The 16,583-nt window shown below is 51.1% G+C and overlaps 6 protein-coding genes across 6 annotated transcripts; 2 read left to right on the forward strand and 4 right to left on the reverse strand.

Moving 5' to 3' along the window:
• Positions 1-168: 168 nt before the first annotated feature.
• On the reverse strand, positions 169-2,611 carry NOG2 (GTPase required for pre-60S ribosomal subunit nuclear export and maturation). Its single transcript, XM_024467250.1, has 3 exons — positions 2,436-2,611; positions 1,614-2,364; positions 169-1,232 (listed from the first exon to the last, which is right to left on the reverse strand). Exons 1-3 carry the CDS (start codon positions 2,531-2,533, stop codon positions 198-200), a joined length of 1,884 nt encoding a protein of 627 aa, XP_024325709.1. The 5' UTR covers positions 2,534-2,611; the 3' UTR covers positions 169-197.
• On the forward strand, positions 2,593-3,763 carry VC83_03605 (uncharacterized protein; the record flags this gene model as incomplete). The annotated part of the gene is made up of 1 exon (XM_024467251.1): positions 2,593-3,763. The coding sequence occupies one exon, from the start codon at positions 2,593-2,595 to the stop codon at positions 3,682-3,684; it is 1,092 nt and encodes a 363-aa protein (XP_024325710.1). The 3' UTR covers positions 3,685-3,763.
• Positions 3,764-3,928: 165 nt separating this feature from the next.
• On the reverse strand, positions 3,929-5,653 carry VC83_03606 (uncharacterized protein). The gene is made up of 4 exons (XM_024467252.1): positions 5,333-5,653; positions 5,146-5,223; positions 4,663-5,087; positions 3,929-4,507 (listed from the first exon to the last, which is right to left on the reverse strand). The coding sequence occupies exons 2-4, from the start codon at positions 5,221-5,223 to the stop codon at positions 4,213-4,215; spliced, it is 798 nt and encodes a 265-aa protein (XP_024325707.1). The 5' UTR covers positions 5,333-5,653; the 3' UTR covers positions 3,929-4,212.
• Positions 5,654-7,449: 1,796 nt separating this feature from the next.
• VC83_03607 (uncharacterized protein) lies at positions 7,450-8,884 on the reverse strand. Its single transcript, XM_024467253.1, has 2 exons — positions 8,752-8,884; positions 7,450-8,689 (listed from the first exon to the last, which is right to left on the reverse strand). Exons 1-2 carry the CDS (start codon positions 8,782-8,784, stop codon positions 7,484-7,486), a joined length of 1,239 nt encoding a protein of 412 aa, XP_024325708.1. The 5' UTR covers positions 8,785-8,884; the 3' UTR covers positions 7,450-7,483.
• A 98-nt stretch (positions 8,885-8,982) lies between these two features.
• Positions 8,983-12,734, forward strand: VC83_03608 (uncharacterized protein). Its single transcript, XM_024467254.1, has 4 exons — positions 8,983-9,400; positions 9,472-9,584; positions 9,642-9,932; positions 9,986-12,734. The coding sequence occupies exons 1-4, from the start codon at positions 9,258-9,260 to the stop codon at positions 12,622-12,624; spliced, it is 3,186 nt and encodes a 1,061-aa protein (XP_024325701.1). The 5' UTR covers positions 8,983-9,257; the 3' UTR covers positions 12,625-12,734.
• A 661-nt stretch (positions 12,735-13,395) lies between these two features.
• On the reverse strand, positions 13,396-16,304 carry VC83_03609 (uncharacterized protein). The gene is made up of 7 exons (XM_024467255.1): positions 15,636-16,304; positions 15,343-15,586; positions 14,887-15,289; positions 14,646-14,821; positions 14,394-14,593; positions 14,069-14,340; positions 13,396-13,979 (listed from the first exon to the last, which is right to left on the reverse strand). The coding sequence occupies exons 1-7, from the start codon at positions 15,969-15,971 to the stop codon at positions 13,532-13,534; spliced, it is 2,079 nt and encodes a 692-aa protein (XP_024325702.1). The 5' UTR covers positions 15,972-16,304; the 3' UTR covers positions 13,396-13,531.
• Positions 16,305-16,583: the final 279 nt, after the last annotated feature.

Genomic DNA, 16,583 nt, shown 5'->3' on the forward strand with positions numbered 1-16,583 from the left:
CTTGGAATATAACTGTGGCCTGCATATATAGATGTGGGGGGGATATAGTTGTATATAGCCAGTCATACTGTAGACTACTAGACTCTCAACACACTGCAAATTGATTACATTGCTCGGTTTTTGGTACAGTTCTTGTGATTGAAAGAATGAAGCGCTTTTGACATTATTCATTGTTTATCTTCAACTATATACATATCTTAACGCTTCGTCTGCCGCTCCTTTTTCGGCGTCGGTATCTTCACCGTACCCCTAGTTTTCGGATTGCTTTTTATCGTCTCGCGAATCTGCTGTGCAATCGCATCTTCTAAATCCTCTTCGTCCTCCTCCTCTTCTTCTTCGTCCGCCTCCTCGTCATCCACCTCATCCACCTCATCCTCGTCATCATCCTCAAGTTCCGCACCGCCTTCAACCTCGGAATCACTATCCGGTATCCCATCATCCGACAGGTCTGCGCCACCGTCCGAGCCAAAGCCCTCAAAATCGTCACCAGTCACATCAGCCATAGAAGTATCAGCCGCCTCCGACTCCGCAACAGTGGACTCAGCATCCTCTCTCTTCCTCTTCTTGCCCATCTCGCCCAACTTCCCCATCCGGCCCTCCACACCCTTAACATCCGCCTCCGCGCCCTCCAAAAGCGGCGGCGGGGTGAACCACGGAATCTTCCCGCGCAGGAAATCATTCAGCACCATCTTGGCAACACCATCCACATCCGGCTCGCCACCGTGCAACAGACGTCCACCCTTGCGAGCGAGCAGCTCTAGGAACTCAATGTGGTCCTTGTAGCCGCGCAGCGCGTAGGTGCGCTCGATGTGCTGCGGCTTGGTCTTCGCCAGGACGGCGGGGATGTACTGCTCGGGGTTCTCGACGTTCTCGACACGCACGACACCGCGGAGGAGAATATCCTGCGGGGTGTCGGATGAGGAGGGAGGGACGACACCGGGACAGTCGATCAGGTAGATGCGCTTCATGAGGGTGATGTACTGCCAGATCTTGGTCTCTCCGGGGATGGGAGCGACGGTGCAGACTTTCTTGTTGCGGAGGGTGTTGATGATGGAGGATTTGCCGGTGTTGGGGTAGCCGATGAAGCCGACCGAGACTTGCTTGCGGTCGGAGTGGAGGCTGGAGAATTGGCGGAGGAGTTGGATGAGGGAGCCCTTGCCGAAGGAGTTGGTGATGGAGGCGTGGAAGGCGAGGGTGGGGTAATCTTTCGATAATGAGCGGACCCAGGCAGCCTGAATATAAATGTCAGTTATGCGACAAGATATGTTATTTTTAGGAAGCATGTATGAATCATTACTAAGAAGGCTGCTACAAGCCACCATAAGAGTGGGAGCGGCCTTCAACTCAAACGAAACAGAACCAAACTCTTTACGACAGGCGTCCCAAGACGGGCCGCTGTCTACTCGAGATCCGTCCTCAAATCGAGACTGCCGGACACAAGGCCCAGTCGTCAAGATTCTTGGATCAAGAGCGGCGAGAATGGAGTCAATATACCAAAGTTGTAACAGGCAAACTTCCATTGTGAGGAGCACATAATATGCAGAAGATGTCTTGACTTAACGATGGAAATGCAGGAAACTTAAGAAATGGCTTGAAAAAATGGGTGAACTTACAGCAACGCCAGTAGGTACTAAATCGCACTTGTTGAGAACGAAGATGAGATGCTTGTGCGGTGCCTCCTCCTTGATGTATTTCTCGACACTGCGACACCTCGTGCCCAGCGGGTCTCTCGCATCCAGAACGTGGATAACAACATCAGAAGAATCGATAACCTTGTAAAGCTCGTTCCAAATACGTTTGCTCTGTCCCTTGCTGAAGATAGCTTCCCTTGCGCTTGAGACGTAGCCGTAATCTTCAGGTGCTGCCTCTCCAACAGTCTCTTTTTCCTCAGGATTGCCGCTCAGAAGCTTGGCTTGCTCAAGCCTGTCCAGGTATGTATCGTGGCTCTTGACACTATCGTCCGCAAGATCCGCGAGTGAGTTGACGCTGAGCTTAACACGCTTACGCTGTGATTTCGGTCCGAAGGTATCGCTGAAAGGTGAAGCTTCTACCGCAATTTTCGCTTGGTGTTGCTTGATGCCGTTCTTGCCCTCTCCATCTCTGATCAAGGTCATCGGTAGCTTGTTCGTCTTCAGCAGTACAGTGTATGGATCCGCTGCTCTCTCTGCCATAGCATCGCGGAAGGAAGAAAGCGCATCCTGGCTGATAACTCTCGAGTTTGTGAACCATTTCCTGTTCGGCTCAATGCGGGCGGCTGGGACTTCACGGCCTTGGAATACGGCAGATTGTGTGATTTTTCCAGCAGCGTTTCTCCTCTCCTTGCCACCAGTAAAGATCTTCAACACCTTGGCTTGTTTACCAGTACTGTGCGACGTTAGTTCTGGCTCTTGAACGGTGTGGTTGTCGGCGGATTGCGCCTTGATGGTACAACATACCGATAAAAATTCTCGCCCTTGACCTTGACGTTTTCCATGCCATCTCCGACCTTTCCCTGGCGGACCTTCCTGGTCGCTTCTTTCTTTCCGGTACCCATAGCGACGACGAGGATTTATATCCTCTAATTGTGGTTGATATGGGGGAAATGTTCTTGGTATGAAGAAGAAATGGTCCCTCTCCAGATTGGCAGAAAAGTTTATCGGCAAAAAGTGGCTGATATCTCGCGCCAAGACATCAAAGCATGAGCCACACGCTAAGGAAATCCAAACCTCGCTGGACGCTCGCTCGTCTTCGGAATTTAGACTACGAACCTCAATAGCGAGGAAAATGCCGCCGTCACTCCCCTCCAGCTCGCTGGGCAGCTTAGCTCGTGGGAAGCAATCGCTATGCTTCAAATCCGCAGCGCGCACTTTCACCTCCTCGTCCCAGTGCCAGGCCATTGGCCCTGAATCTCCAAAATTTATCGAGATCCCCCTTCCCCGGCAACGCTTCGCCAAAAAGCATGTCGATGTCAAGGGTGTCCTCCCAGTTCCCCGAAACGTCTTCCCCAAACGAGCCGGCGACAAGTCCTCCCCTCAATACATCGCCCGCGCCACCTTCGAGCCAACCGCCGCCCACCAGCTCACCAAGACCCCTTCCGAATACACGGCGTGGAAACGACGCATGGCCGCATCCCGGCGTGAGAATCTGCGAGAGGGATTGACCAAGCTTCACGACCGCAAGGTGAAGAAGGATGCCCAGGTTGGGCGCAAGAGCAGCATTGCCCGAGAGAACAACCAACGCCTTGTTGATGCACCCCAGCGAGAATCTGACCGTCTCACTTTACCCACCATCACAGCCGCCATGGCCACGTTCCAACACGGTGCCCTCCCCGACCCGAACAGAGAGGCTCGCATTGCTGCGTCCGCGGAGAGGGTGGCTGCGAAGGTCAAGGCCCAGGAGGAGGCACGCCGCGACTCGTTGCACTCGTTATACATGCATGCACGCTCCTTCATCACCACGGAGAAGGAGCTGGATGCCGAGATCGACAAGATCTTCACAGAGAGGCCGTTTGCACATGTTCACGGAAGGGAGAACGAGACGAATATTTGGGATGCCGAAGGATCGCCAATGACGGTCTTTGGTATGCTGAGCGAGGTCAGCAATACACAGAAGAAGGCTGTGGATTACTATCAGACTCCGGCGAAGGTGACGGGCAAGAGGATGGTGAGGATTGCGGAGGAGTTGACTGGAGGAAAGATGGATTAGAGGGTTGTATTGTATATGGGGAAATGCTTTGTACCAATATCGTCTTGTATACCAACAATGGAATACTTTTAGCCATGCACATATTCATTCGCACTGATTCAGAAGAACATATGAGAGTTTGAAGATCTGGCATTAGCCTCAAATAGCAACTGTACAGAGACAAACAAGCTTCCCCCCCCTGCCAAAGAAAGATGCGGACATGTCGTCGAAAGAGCTGGCTTCTATCCACATGATTGCCTTCTGGTTCAAGAAAGAAAAAAAGCTTCGATTGATCGCGAAATTTCTATGTGCTCACTATTGTACACATTTACCAACCCCCATCGCGCGCCCTTCCATCACAAAACTTCACCTCCGAGTAAAACCTTTTGTTTGCACTTCCTCCTGACCTCTTAGTCACTCCTCCCGCCTCCAAGTAAAACCATCTCGTTTGCACATCCTCCTGACCTCTCGATCATTCCTAACGGCCAACGTTTCCACTTCCCAAGAATCTCCATCGCTCAGCACCCTTCCCACCCACCGCTCCACCCTTCACCAGTCGTCGGTTTCGTGTGGCACTTTGTCTGCCCATCGATCATAGTACACCGGCACCTTGAGAGGTGGATCACACACCCCGCAGTCACAAAGGAAGCCGTAATCCATGCTGAGGTGTTGCGAGTTGGGCGTGTACATGATCGTGAGCTCTTCGCCTTCTTTGACGTCGCGTTTCGTCGCAAAGATCAGCTCGCGGTTGCTGTTGTCGTAGCTGTAGCGAATTACCGGGTTGCATGAGTGATTAAAGCGCGACGCGACCAGGAAGATGCCAGATGAAGATCCGGCTCGGAATCTAGAGCATAGTCAGTATATGATGCGTTCCTTCGTTTGCGATCTCGAAGCAAGGTATGAAAAGATACACGAGCACAAGTAAGGGTTGGTGTGAAGGCGATAAGTCTGATCAAACCAGGGGAACGTCCTGGGGAAAAAAAAGTAAATCAAACATACCGATTCGTCTTGAAGATGGCAATGTCCCGGTCTCGGTCCAGCAGCTCGTAACACGCGAGTTTTGAAAACTCCGTTCTTTCCTCCGCGCTGAGTTTCTCTAATTCCTCTGCCAAGTGTCCCTTGCCATCCGTCGCCAGAAATAGAGCCAGCTCTTTCATGATGACGGTGGACTCCGGAATGTCCCAGAGTGCGAAAGCACCCATGCCACCCTTGGGAGATGGGCGGATCGAGAAAAGCGACGAACCGGAAGCTCTCGACGAACCGGAAGTTTGCGCGGTGACGGCGGCTTGGGAGGCCTCCTCCACCAGGGAGGGGCATGTCACCTGCTCCATCGGACCAGGAGTCGGTGCCGCCCCAGCCGTCGGTTCAGGTAAAATCGGTGTCACCGGTCCCACTCCCTTCTCCTTTCCCGTAACTACCTCCCCCTTAATCAAGTCAGTTTAATGCACGGTGACAGTGACATGTAAATGTGGAAGAACATACCTCTGCCCACCATAGGGAAAAGTCGTCTGCCAACGTCCAGCAGACGCCGGCTGGCGACACCATTTTGTCTGTTGACATCTTGATTGCAGAAAACGTTAGCTAACTCTAGTACAAAGGATAAAGGAAATATGACGCATGATCAAGAAAGGAAAAGAATGTCTGCAGAATAAATTTGTGTGAAACGCACTTCGAACACGAATGGACTGCTCGTTAGTGGTGAAGCTCGAGGAAGGCTTGAAGGCTCGCTGTGGACGGGGCAAAGTCTTGGGAATATTTGAAAGTTCGTCGTGGACGAAGCAAAGGATCGGGAAGGTTGATCGTGGCGGATGAAGCAGAATGTCAAGGAGGGTTTGGTCGTGGTTGATGAAGCAAAGGCTCAAGGAATGTTTGATAGCCTGTGGTGGATGAAGTAAATGCCCAAGGAATGTGAAGATGCTCAGCGTGGACGAATATTGTGGTGACTGTGTGTAAAAGAGCTCGAGCGTGCCGTGCGTGCTGTGGGTTGATGGCCTGGATGTGTTGTGACAAAAGGAGGAAGAATAGAGGGTTGGTTGCTTTATACCAAAAACCAAAGGCTATCATCGGCAGCGCCTGAGAATGCTGGCAGCTATAAGGGGGTGTGCAGCAAGAACAAAGGCTGTCATTGGCGTCGCCTGAGGACGCCGCCGGTAACAGAAAGGGGGTTGGCGGCAAGAATGTGTCGACAGCAGCAGGCTGCATGGCAACGCCAACAGCCAGCTTCAACAGTCCACACAAGACAGATCCATAGAAGGAAATTCAGGGGGTGAAACATTGCGGTAGCAAGAATCCAATATCATGAAGATACTAACTTACGTTGAAGATGGCAAGAAACAACACCCAAGCCCGTATTTTGCGGCAAATCTTCTTATCCCTCGGAAGATTTCGACATTGTCTCCGAGGAACCAAAAAAAACTAAAATACGGTTAGCTCCTCACCATGACAAAGCATATGTGGAAAGAAGTCGTTTTGGACTTAAGAAGGCACTTACGTCCCCGGTGGCGCTTTCCTAACCGCAAGCTCCGCAACCCTGTGTGGAGCTTGCGGCAGTAGAGTGTAGCGATACTGGCCTAGATCAAACATCATTCAGTACATACAACTAGAAGGACCAAGGGGAAGAACTTACAAGGGATGCGCGCCACCCTCCGTAAGATCTATGTCGCGTAGATCCATGCCCCGGAGGTTCATGACTTCACGGAGAGTGGGATCACAGGGGCACCGCTAGGTTCATGACTTCACGGAGAGTGGGATCACAGGGGCACCGCTCGGTCAAGGTCTTATAAACTGGCGACAAGACGTGGATTGCCAGTTTGCCTCGAGCGTTACCGCGACATCCCCCACCCATTAACCAGTCTCGTATGCATCCTCATCACCCGCTGATTCTTCATTCTTAATCAGCGGGTGACAGAGTGGCGGACGTTGAGCGCGCGAGTCACGGAGATCCCACCCCAGTGACTCGCGCGTTCCACCCCCCGAGGGGCGTTTGGCCTCGGCGCTGGATCCAGGGTGCCGCTTGTCCAGGCATTCGTGGGAGATTTGGTGACCATGGCGATGCTGATGGCGGCAGTTGTTCTTTCCCCTGCCAGCAGGGGTATCGCAAGACGGGAGAATGCCGCCCGCCAGCCTGTATGAGTGTCAGTGGCTTGCTTTCAAACAGAGATCATAGGAAATCGAGGATCGAAGATGCCAGCAGAACCCACAAAACAAGGTCCAGTCCGGTCATAGGTTCACATGTGGTCCCTGAGGTCTGGCTGTTCGAGGCACGGCAGGGACAAAGGGTGGAAATGAAGAGTGAGATGACTTACGGGCCAACCGATGCAGCCTTCTCGCCATGGCGAGTGGTTCTCATCACAGATGTCTTCGGATCTGAGCGCGGTATTCTGGAGCAAAATGAATTAAGTCAGCTCTGTCCCGGATCCAAATTCTAGAAGACTGCATGTGTTATGGAGACACCGAGGATGGAGAACCTACTTTGGGATTGACCAAACGATGTTCATATCACCGTTGCTTTTGAATAATCCGTAATACATATAAAAGTATAGTATAAAAGTATAGTGTTATTCATAGTATAGAATGATGATTTTTGTTGTGAAAAGGAGGAAAATAAGAAGGGAGAGGAATAACAAAGGCCAAAGTTGCTACGCGAGATCAACTTCACATGTGTGGGCAGTCCTACCATCAAGGTAGGATTAATTGTTATCGATAACAGACAGCACGATAAGAGATCAATATGAAGCAGGGCACCATAAACACTTTCAAGCTTACGACGTGGGGGACACCGGCCTTGGGGTGATTATGAGCTTCATTCTTTTGAATATTCTCATCTAAGGGGTAGCTGCCCACTTGGGAATGTACCTCCTACCAGCTCCTCAGTTACATACTTTGACATCCTCTCCAAAGCCTCCTTCAAGACGGCAGTCTGGCAGGCGTAGCCAATTCTGACATATCCCTTATAGTCGAAGCCCCTCTCGTGTCCAAACCCCTTGGAGCCAGGCAGTATCATGGCCTTGGTCTTCTCCAGTACGTCCAAGCAAAACGCCACATCGTCCACTGGCTCGCCATTCTTCTTGAATTGGATGAAGGCAGTTGTCCCTGCTAACGGCTTCACCCAGGAGCACACTGAGCTGTGATCGTTCACAAACTTCTCGACCAGAGCCACGTTTGTTTTGGCAAGGTTTATGTTCCTTGCGAGCAATGCGTGTATGACGTTCGCTGACAAGGCATAACTTGCCACTTGATCATCGAGCTGAGACACAGATATCGTTGTGTAATCCCTGGCACTGGCCAATGCCTCGATGATTTCAGGGTTGCGGCAGGCTATCCAGCCGGTGCGGATACCAGCCAGTGCATACGCCTTTGACATGGAGCCAGTGACAATGGCCTTGTCATATCCCATTGATATGAGAGATGGTGGGTACTCATCATCCACAGGCGAGATACCATGGAAGAGAGGGCGATACACTTCGTCCGAAAGGATGGTGATATCTCTCTCGCGGGCAAACGAGATAATCGCTAGAAGCGCAGACTTGCGGATGACGGCGCCGGTTGGGTTGTTCGGGTTGTTGATTATGATGAGCTTGGTGTTTGGCTTCACCAATTGCTCCAGTTCGGCCACATCAGGGACGTAGTTCTTCTCCTGTGTAAGCTTCCACAGGGAGACTTCGGCGCCCAGGCTTTCTGGCACAGAATACAGCTGCTGGTATGTGGGGTACATGCAGATAACATGGTCTTCAGGCCCGACGAGCTTGTATAGGACAAGAAAGTTGGCGGATATAGCTCCGGGAGTAATCAGGATACTCTCTAGCGACATGGGCGACGCAGCTCTCACAGAATACAAGTCAGCCAGCCGTTGGCGAAGCTTGTGCGATCCGCGGATCGCTCCATAGGTAAGGGTGGCAGATGTGTCCAGAGGACCAGGGGCTTTTTTGTCTTCACATAGTGCAACAAGCTCGTCTATGGAGACAGAAGTGGCGCATGTCTCGGCGATATTGAGGACGTCAGGCGTGGTCTCATACTTGTCCATCCACTGAAATATGGTTAGTCCATGGTGAGCGGATTTGGGGAATGTCTGGATGTTCGGGGCCAAACCTGTTCGATGCCAAACTCTTCTAACTTGACCATAGTTTCTTCTTAGATCAGCTTTGACCTCAAAACAGATTCTATTCGCCAATATTGCGTGCATATATCTGCATCATCCCCTCACTTCACTGACGACCTACAGTATCATGCACGTGATTTTCCCCTCCCGTCTGCGGCCGCCGAACGTGGGGAAATACAGGGGTCTCACTTTAGCGGGGGTGGCCAAGGTCGCAACCCGGCCCCATTCCATCCATCATCATTCGACGACCTGGAGCCGAAGCGTCACAACGACGCTCTTTATCCGCACGACTGTCCTCCTTAATCGTTTCTTCGGATGATGTCTGCTTGACTATATATATATGCTCTTCTCTACACACTCTCTTTATTATTTGCGGTACATCCTCTCTGAGTTGAGCTTCGGGCGCAAATCAGCCTAGATTACCCGTGGTGGTTGGCCTCGCAAGGCACTTGGGCTACCAATCTGTTGAGGGGCGACATCTCGATAACCGCCCACGATGCGTGGATTACATATTGGCCAGGCGCTGGCTGCCGTGCTTTCGTTATCGGTGGGAGCCCTGGCCTCTGAGAACTTCACTTACATCGACATGATGCGTGCGCGTAATGCGTTGATGGACGGCCGGGGTGATTGTCCTCCATGGTATGTGCTGTCTCCGCTCCGAGAAGCATTCGGCGAACGATAGTTGCAGTGATGGTAGCTAATGGATATAGCTTCAATTGTCTATTGCCAGCTTTCACCTGTGGTCAATTTGCCGAATGCCAGCAATATGATGGAAAGTGCAGCTGTCCTGCCGGGTTTGGCGGAGAGGACTGCATGCAACCAGGTACGGCCCCTCACTCTCGCGAGCAGTGAACATTGCTGATTTCTATGACTATTACAGTATGCGGATCGTTGGCAGATGGAAAAGAGCGACCAATGCGACAAGGTGATAAGTGCGACTGCAAGGAAGGCTGGGGCGGCATAAACTGCAATGTCTGCACTACGAACCAAGCATGCAATGCACTGATGCCCGAGAATACTGGCGGAGTATGCTATCAAAATGGAGAGGTCGTCAAGGAGAATTACCAGATGTGCGATGTTACAAACAAAAAGATTCGGGATCTTCTCAATGAGAAGGTACCGCAGGTCACTTTTACGTGCGACGCAAGCGACAAGAAGTGCGATTTCCAATGTATGCCACCCCCCCCACCAATCTCAGGAGATCATTGCTAACATATGACGAAGTCTGGGTTCAACAGAGGGAATCATTCTACTGCTCTCTCGGCGGCTGCATTTCAGGCTCCGATAACACCTACGAGCGCAACAGCACGAATTATAAATGCGAAGACATTCAATGCAAATGCATTCCCGACAGAATGTTGTGTGGAGAAAATGGATCCGTCGATATATCGGACTTTCTCACGGAGGAAATTAAGGGCCCTGCAACATTTGAGTGTCTGCAACAAAGTGGAGGAACGAATAAATGCGCCTTCCAAGAGCCCGCTATGAACGACTTGATCCAGCAGATGTTCGGCGACAAAAGCATCACCCTTGAGTGTCGATCGGGAGAGTGTCTATATGAAACAGAAGTCCCAGGATATGAGCGACCTATCAAGAAAATCAACACTCCATTGATCGCAGGGGTTATTGGTATGTCATCGTTATTCGTCGTGGCAGTTATCCTGTTGGTCTGGTATTTGGGACGCCGAAAGTTCGCGTATAAGCCAGTTAGCCTGGACGATTCAGACGATGAGAATCTCAAACTCATGGCGGATCATAAGCCAGCGTCGCTTTATTTTGAGAACGTTTCATATGCTCTCAATGACAAAGTAATCTTGGATCGCATTCAAGGTGTAGCCCGCCCAGGCCAGATCATGGCCATCATGGGTGCTTCGGGAGCGGGTAAGACTACATTCCTCGATATCCTCGCCCGGAAAAACAAGCGTGGTTCTGTTGAAGGCAATTTCTATGTGAACGGAGAGAAGGTTAGCAATTCGGACTACAAGAACGTTATCGGCTTTGTCGACCAAGAGGATACGATGTTGCCGACTTTGACAGTTCACGAGACAATCATGACAAGCGCCTTGCTCCGGCTACCCCGCGACATGGGCCATGCGGCGAAAGAGCTCCGAGTATACGAAGTAGAGAAGCAGCTTGGCATTTCCCATATTAAGGACTCTCTGATTGGATCCGAAGAGGGGAACGGTCGCGGCATCTCAGGTGGAGAGAAGCGCCGAGTTGGGATCGCCTGCGAATTGGTTACAAGCCCCAGCATTTTGTTTCTGGATGAGCCTACGAGTGGTCTTGACGCCTTTAATGCTTTTAACGTTATTGAATGCCTTGTTACGCTGGCCAAGACATACAACCGGACGGTGATTTTCACTATTCATCAACCTAGGTCTAATATCGTAGCCCTGTTCGACCAACTGGTTCTATTAGCAAAAGGAAAGACAGTCTACTCCGGAGAATTTGCGCTCTGCCAGAACTACTTCGACAGCATCGGATATTCGTGTCCACCGGGTTTCAACATTGCCGACTATTTGGTTGATCTGACAATGCATGTGGAGAGTCCGGGCACACCCTCAGAAGAAGATGATAGCCAACCCAACAGCGATGATAGAAGCACAGGACCAAGCAGCACAAGAGCCGTCAAGTCAATTGCTAGTGTCCGTGAAAGCCTCGACGATGGCGATAGCGCAGGCGAGTCGCTACTGCGGCCAAACCGTCACCGTAGGGATTCTATCAAGAAGAGGCAAGAACGCGGGTTGTTCACACGGAAAAAGACCACGGAAACGGTTCTATTGACAAATGTGCCGTCGACCGTACTGGAAGATCACGACCTACCCCCTCTATCTTCGGGCCAAAATACTGCGTTGGACTTATTGGTCTCCTCTTATGCACACTCTAGCATAGCTGGTGAGATTCGCGAGGACATCCGAACTACCGTCTCGAATGCACAGGAAGCGAATGGTCGGTCGAACGGCTTTTCTGAGGGTAGCGGCACGGCATCTCCCAACGGCAACACGATGGGCAGAGGCTACGCCCGCATCGGATACTGGAGGCAATTCGCAATCCTCTCTCAACGCACATGGCGCAATCTCTACCGGAACCCAATGCTGATGCTCACGCACTACGCTATCGCGATCCTTCTCGCCGTCCTCTCCGGCTTCCTCTTCTATGGTCTTACAGATGATATCCCCGGCTTCCAGAATCGCCTCGGACTGTTCTTCTTCCTGTTGGCCCTCTTCGGCTTCAGCACCCTCACATCTCTTACCGTATTCGCCTCGGAGCGCCTCCTCTTCGTCCGTGAGCGCGCCAACGGATACTATTCCCCCATCACGTACTTCCTCGCCAAAGTCGCCTTCGACATCATCCCTCTGCGCATCATTCCTCCAATAATCATGGGCAGCATCGTCTACCCCATGACCGGGTTATGGCCCGACATGGCGCACTTCCTCCCCTTCCTCCTCATCCTCGTGCTCTTCAACCTCGCCGCCGCCGCCATCTGTCTCTTCATCGGCATCGTGTGCAAGGACCACGGCGTCGCGAACTTGATCGGCAGTCTCGTCATGTTGTTCAGCTTGCTCTTCGCAGGCCTGTTGCTCAATCACGATGCGATTCCCAAGGCGGCGCTATGGCTGCAGTCGCTGAGTATCTTCCACTACGGCTTTGAAAGTTTGATCGTCAACGAGGTGGCGATGTTGACGCTGCGCGATATGAAGTTCGGGCTCAGCATTGAGGTGCCCGGCGCGACTATCTTGAGTAGTTTTGGATTCGATAATATGGCGCTTTGGTCGGATGTGTCGAAGTTGGGCGCGTTTGCGGCGGTCTTTGTGGTGCTGGCTTATGTGGCTATGCATGTTTTGCTTGTGGAGAAGAGGTAGATAGGATAGGAGAGTTTGTATGTAAGTGGCTGGGTGGGAGAGCATGGGCGGCGTTCGGCGGCTGTTTGGAATAGTTACTGTCGTACAGAATATACATCATTTGTTCCAGGTACATATATAATCTATATAGTTTCTCGGCTGTTATAGATGTCTGCTTGGGTGCTATTGTTGATTTCTTTTTTCACAGTTCCCTTCCGACACTTTGCGAATTAAGTTGATTTATATAGCGGACTCTGCAAATCTTTACTCCTTCCCGCACCTTCATCCTTAACTCAGTCGTATAGGGCAGCAGCATGCTGAGCCGCCAATCAAAGCCAGGACACAGGAGGTAGCAACCCAGTCGTCGCAGGTGAGGCGGCAATGGATCTGTTGGTTAACAGTGCCTCGACTGAACCTGCTGCTGTCCTATAAACATGCTGCTGTCGTTCCAATTTTGTCACCTATGTCCTCTTGTTGACGTTCGTCTCCTTCTCCAACAAAACGTGCCACACTCAGGGCAGTAGACAAGACGAACGAACATAAATAAAGTGTACAAATAACAAAAGACGTTGCAAGTTCTAGTGTGAGCTTGAGGTGTGGATGGATATACGGTACGGGTTGGCATAGGAGGGGTTACGGATATTATATAGGCGCTTTGTCTGGACCGTGATCCATCATCCCCCCGCCCACTCTACAACGGTCGCCGCTCCCAAATTGCAGTAGCATATGAAGGGAGAGATCGATGGATTGTATATTGCTTTAGTCAGCTTGAGACAGAAAATATAGATAGATACGCATTCATTCATCCGGAAAATGTAATCTCAGGTCCTATTTCTTAGCATATTCTTCAGCGTAGGTAGAGTTCCAAGAACAATACTTGGCTTCCAGCAAGCCTCCAACGTCCCATAAAACCCGTTGTTCAACACACCTAGTGCTCACAGAAGAAATACTCAACACCCTCCCACTCCTGCTCCGACTTCTCATGGAACCGACTCCTAACCTTCATCAGCTCCTCCCGATGATGTCTCGCCTCCTCCACCGTCATCAGCCCCTGAGTCGCAACCCCATTCTTCCTCACCATCTCCATAATCTCCGTCGGCAGCTTGCGGCCCGGCGTCTGGCCACCATCTTGTTTCTGCGACTTCTTGGCTGGGCCGCGCTCTGCGAGCAGCTCCAGGATCTCGGGCGGCATGTTGCCGGTGTTTGCATCTGTGCCGTTGCCGAAAACGGCATCTGCCCACCAGTCTTGCTGCTGTGGTGGGACGTTGCCAGTTGAGATGATGCGCTGGTGTGGGTCGATGAGCCAGAGCGCGATGAAGCGTCTGTGGCCTGGTTTGGTTGGGTCTTGGAGTTTGAAGGGGGAGACCCTGTGGTGACTGCGTGACAGCGTTTGTTAGCTCGACAATTCTCAAGAAAGGATCCTGTATAATTGGTTGGCTTGAGGAAGGGAGAGTTAGATACGTACAATACGTTTGGGAAGGCGAGCAGGCGCCCCTGTCGGGTCTCAGCACTTCCGTAGTGCTGGAGACAGGCACTCGCTCCGTCGCTCGACTGGCTTAACTGAGTGCCATACACACGCTCAAGCCAGTGGTATTCATTCTGGCCGGCAATACCTTGCAGTTCGTCTTGGTCGTACGTGGTTTGCATGCGGAAGGACAGGTGGCTGGGCGTCACATTCTCACTGTCAAGGTAGAACAGAGCTGTAGCGCAGATACGCTCGTTCATCTGACCTTCAACCTACACCATCACATTTAGTAAGCTACAAGGGCTTGTCTTGCAAGAGAACTTACATGCCAGCCGCCCATGGGGAAATCGGGCTTCTCAGGCGTTAGCTCAATGGTAGCCATCTTGACGATAACTTGGAGCCCGCTGTCCTTGAATTTCTCGCGAATGCTCTGTTGGAACAGATAGTTGACTTCTTCCTCACTATCGGGTTCAGGGAGCACTGGATCACGAATTTGTTTCCATTTAAACTCTCGCACATCGTCGGCTTAATTGTTAGCTTCTTCGTGTCAACCTCACTTTCTCGGGGAAAATCTCACCTTCCTCGTCTCTTTCCCCGTCCTCTGGCTTCTCTACGCCCATCTCGCGGTCTTCGTCTCTCCAATTGTATATTCTCTCCTCTTTAATCTGCTCCCAGTCGGATTCGGTAAGCTCATAATTGTTCTGCGCTTGCACTTCGGCATTGTATGGCTCCCACAATGCATCATCTTCATCACTATACAGAAAAAAGAAAGGGAAATTAACATTCCGGACAAAGAGTCTCAGTTTAGAGGCACTTACTTGCCGCTTTCAGGCACAGAGAAGCGCGAGACTTGCCGCCCGGCTCTGGGAGGCTTATTTGGGCTATAACTGTGTACGTAGAGGAACTGGTCCCATGCAGGAATAGCTGTGTCAATAAGCTTCTCAATAGTTCGGTAGATGCTAGGATATTTCTTTGGGTGGAGGTTGTTGATGTAGCTCGTGAACTTCACAGTCCCGTCTTCTTGGAAAGCCAGGTTTGCTGGCAGCCATTGATACGTATCAGACCAAAATTCCAAAGGGATACCGTCGCCTTCTTGACCATATGACCGGTTAGGATCAAGTGAATCGCTTTTGCGTGCCCGGGCAGGTTCGCCCTTGCCAGCCCACAATTCGATCGCGTCGGATACCCCGACAACTTCTTCCTGGAAAAAGTTCGATTTCCCTTCATGTCCGTATTAGCTTGAGGCTAGACCTGGAGGCCATCGGATATAATACCAAAGATAAGGGGGTACATGGAAGGGTGAACCAAGTCCTGAACCTTTTCATCACTGCGTGGATGCCAGTCGACATCAGATGCCTGGTCGGCCCTTAGCTGGTCAAATGCAGATCGGAGGTCTTTCTGCAGTTCCGGGGTCACCACAGTGTCAGACTTGACAATCGTATTGCCCGCGGAATCGAGGGTCGGAATCAGGCCCGTACGCTGGAAGTGGGCAGCTTTCTCCCTCAACTCCTTGATGCACTGATTCGGATGTTAATGACTTGAATCCCCAAACTAATAGGTCACATACGTAGTCAAAGGCAGCTTCTGAAATGATGCGTGTACGTGGCATGGAAACTTTGATGCCACCACCTTTGGCCTCAACTACCTGTGAGAACAGCTTGTCCTCTGGTTGCTCCAGCGCCTCCTTCCGCCATTTGCTCACAATCTCCTCGTCGAAGACCTTCTTGTGCCAGCCAACTTTGTCAGACAAGCGGTCCATCAATACCATCATGAAGACTTCGCGGACAGGCAAAAGTTCCGAGTTAGCGCCAAAGCAGTTGCCATGAGCGCCAATGGGGTATATGGGTCCATGATTGTTATAATAGCGTAAGTCGATATTGATGCCTGGGTATTCGTGCGACATTGCTGTAGAAATTGACTGAAGGCGGGGAGCGTGTAGTGTACTCTGGCGTGAGGATACAGAGAAGAATGGTCAAGATGACCAGAATAAATAAAACCTACGACGCCACATTGGCGTCTCTTTATACTTCTATACATACGCAGCGGGGTAGGCAAGCCAATCCTGCCGTGATGCATCATTGTTGATAGGACCAGCAGCCTAGACGGTCCACTTGGGTGTGAGGCAGCAGTGGCAGTGGCTTGCCTACAATATATATACTTTTATGTAGGTTTATATATTTATTATTTGCTCCTGGCATTGTCATTTCGCAATCCTTGGCTGGCAGGTTGATTGTTGTTGGCGCTATTGGGGCGATTTGAGGTAGAGGGATCCTTTGTAAGTTAGCCCAAGTTAGCGCTGGAGGGGTCCGACGCTGCTTATAACAGCGACCAAACTGGCCAAAAGGGGGAAGACCGAACCCATCACCAAAATCTGTGACGAGGATTTGTATCTTTTATCACCTCGTCCAATAAGTAGTGCGTGATATGTATTTGGGTGAGTTGAACCAACTGCATGGATGTCTATTTCTACGTCAAAAATATTCCTTTTTGACAAAACCCCCCCGTCTCCTCTTCC

Source organism: Pseudogymnoascus destructans (genome assembly GCF_001641265.1).
Source record: "Pseudogymnoascus destructans isolate 20631-21 unplaced genomic scaffold scaffold_6, whole genome shotgun sequence".
In the NCBI taxonomy this organism is placed as follows: Eukaryota; Fungi; Ascomycota; class Leotiomycetes; order Thelebolales; family Thelebolaceae; genus Pseudogymnoascus; species Pseudogymnoascus destructans.